The sequence below is a fragment of the Pygoscelis adeliae genome, unplaced genomic scaffold, assembly GCF_000699105.1.
Source record: "Pygoscelis adeliae isolate BGI_AS28 unplaced genomic scaffold, ASM69910v1 Scaffold198, whole genome shotgun sequence".
In the NCBI taxonomy this organism is placed as follows: Eukaryota; Metazoa; Chordata; class Aves; order Sphenisciformes; family Spheniscidae; genus Pygoscelis; species Pygoscelis adeliae.
The window spans coordinates 99,262-102,272 of record NW_008825286.1 but is presented as its reverse complement, the minus strand read 5'-3'; the positions used below and the strand labels follow the sequence as shown (position 1 = coordinate 102,272).

General features: G+C 48.8%; 1 protein-coding gene across 1 annotated transcript in view; it reads right to left on the bottom strand.

Moving 5' to 3' along the window:
• The window catches only part of ARHGAP39 (Rho GTPase activating protein 39), a 62,994-nt gene extending 60,521 nt beyond the window's left edge, over window positions 1–2,473 (bottom strand). Inside the window, exon 1 of the mRNA XM_009329895.1 lies at window positions 2,382–2,473. Within this exon, the coding sequence (XP_009328170.1) occupies window positions 2,382–2,473 (92 nt within the window). The remainder of the gene's footprint in view (window positions 1–2,381) is intronic.
• Between the last annotated feature and the right edge of the window lie 538 nt (window positions 2,474–3,011).

The following is a 3,011-nucleotide window of genomic DNA, read 5'->3' as shown; positions in this document are numbered from 1 at the left end:
GAATTCCCTGTTTTGCTTTGCTTGTGTGTGCGGCTTTTGCTTTCCCTATTAAACTGTTTTTATCTCAACCCACGAGTTTTCTCACTTTTACCCTTCTGATTCTCTCCCCCATCCCACCATGGAGGAGTGAGCGAGCGGCTGCGTGGTGCTCAGTTGCCGGCTGAGGTTAAACCACAACAGGGGCTTTTCAGGTGCCAGAGGTTCCCAGCTTTGCACAAAGAGATCTAAATGATGGAAACGTCTCCACCTCTTCTTGGCATAGAGAGAAAAAGTCGCAGTTAAGCTTTTCCTTGCAGAACAGACACTAAAAGCACTCGGAGAAGTGTTAATCCTACACCACGCCTCGCCTCATTCTGCAAAACTCGGACCTAACGAGCAGCCTTAACGCAGCATGACAAGTGCAGCTGGAGGCCGACTCAAGCTTTGCAGAGTTAAATATTTTCTCCAGGTTTCCACTGAAGGCTTTCGTGCGGGTCTGAGCGTACCCAGCATTTCCCATTGAAATGATTTTTGGCCCTAGATCGACGTCAGCGCTTGGCTCCCAGTTTTAACGCTGCTCTTCGGCCACCTTGGTTTAAAACAATCTCCACGGGGTTAAGGGCAGCTGCTTCAGCAGGGCTTTGGATCTTCCTACCAAGAAGATATTGGGCTACCTGCATCAGGGAGGAGTAAAAAAGTCCTTCATCCAGAGTCCCTCCAGGGTGAAACGAGAGCTCAAGTGCTCCACAGTGATCACAGGGAAGCAAAAATAAAGTAGACTAGACTAGGATAGACCAGGATTGACAAGGATAGGATAGGATAGGATAGGATAGGATAGGATAGGATAGGATAGGATAAAAATAGCTATATTGGTAGGATATATAGGATTGATAGGATAAAAACAGCTATAGGATAGGATAGGATAGGATAGGATAGGATAGGATAGGATAGGATAAAAATAGCTAAATAGTAAGCTCTGTTTGGACCCAACAGAATGGGATCATCATGGGCTGTAAACCAGCCAGGGTAAAAGCCTGCAGCAACCCAAAAGAAAAAGTTAGTATGTTAAGGAAATGTAGGACCTTTTATCCTGGAGCCCTTAATTTCCTCTTGGTTTTCACTGTGAATTATCAGCTTAATAACGCCGGGCAGTGTCTGGGCTACAGGTCCTCTCTCTCTGCATCATTATTTTCCCTGCTGTTGGAGAAGAAGAAATTTAGTGTTCACATTTCTCCTTTCTCCCCGCTCTTTTAATTTACCGGGGTAATTCATCAACTTAAGCAGCTCAATACGCTGCACCTTCGCAAAGCAGAGGATCAATAGCCAAGGGCCGCCCTCCTCGGTCCTGTGCTGGGCAGCACAAAGGGAGAACAACAAAAATCTTCCATCAGATACGCAAATCCAAGATTCATCTGCCTGAAAGTCAAACAAAATCCATGCGGCTGGACCTGTGGCACAGACAGGGAAGCTGATGTACCCGTGTGATAGCAAAATGTTTGGGGAAGAAAACCCACTGGCCTAGGAGACGGGGCTCCCATAAAGGCACGCCTTATTCCAAACCCTGTATTAAGTTCTGCAAAAAAACTCTCCCGCTGCATCTTTTCCCCCCCAGAAGTGCAAACCTCAGGGCTAAAATTCCTGAGTATTTGCCCAAAAGAGGGTCCACGCACAGTATTTCCCAGGTACGAGGCCAGCAGTGGGGATAACAGGTAGGTGTGCCGTAGGTTCAGCACAACCAATCTGGGTACCAGATGCAGTCTTGGCCCAGAATTACCACCATTATTTACTGCACCAGCCAAAAAAACCTCCTTGATGGGTAGTAGAGGAGTCTGCTGCAAGCTCCGGTAGCCAAATAGACTCAGACCTATCTCACCATAGCACTGTGCAGTGCAGTAACCTAAATTTAAATAGCCCGTTGAGTATGGTCCAAGACAGTGCAGACTTTATTGCTGTTGGGTTAAAGGGATTTATAACTGATGCAGGAGAGTGGAAGGTGCCCAGGGAGCCTCCGGCTCACGGTGCTGTCTAGAAAACTTCCACCTCATCGCAAAGGAAAGGCTCCAAAAAGCCCCGAGACTCACCCAAAATCCATTTTTTCCCTGCACTGCCCAGAAAATGAGCCCAGCTGATGCTCAGATTAGATTGCTGAAAATGCAAAGCCAGCTGAAATGAACCCTGGATTTAGTTTAACTTCATAACTTTTTTCAAAAGCCCACAAAAATCAACCGAACTTCAAGTCGCAGACGCCTTATTTTGCTATTTAAGGAGAGAATCCTCACCCTGAGCTTCCCTAGGAAGGCGATTCGGTCCTACAGCGATAATGCCATGTATTCCCTTCTCCGCCCCAGAGCAATACGGGATCGGGGACGCGGCGAGAAAGCCGGGAGAGAACAAATACCCGCCTCGCCTCGTTGCTGTAGAAACCCTGAAAGGACATCCCGCTGTTCAGGTCCTCCGACTCATCTTTTTCAGTTGTTTCCACCACGCGCCCCATCGGTTTAATTGTCGTGGCACCAGTTGCTGCGTATTTAATGCACGGCAATGCCATCTCCTTGGAAACCCTTTTTTTTGGGGGGGAGGGCTGAACGTAGGGAACGCCGAAGGGATGCTCGGGGAATGCTGTCGGTCACCTCCCTGTGCAATGAGCGCAAGAGCAAGGGCCCGGGGGCGGGGGGGGGGGGGGGGGCGATGAACCTCCCATGCCTGCGAGGTTAAGGCTGTGATGGTGAAGGATGGTTCATAACAACAACCCCGAGGCGTGGGGGCCATCAGAGGGCTTCCAGCGCTCGTGTTGTGATATAAGTCGGGTTTTAACGAGCCAGAATTTGTATCATTAAGGTTAGTGTGGCCTCAGAGAGCCACGGAGGCTCTTGGGCAACTTGGGTGTTGCTTGCTGAGTGACCCACTTGCTCAGTATCACTCACGCCTCGTCCAGACATCACTCCAGAAAGCTGCCTCTGTATTCCTCCCGACACCACAGCAATTAACGCCATGAGCCAATCCGATTAGGAGAAGCTTAAATTTCTAAGTAT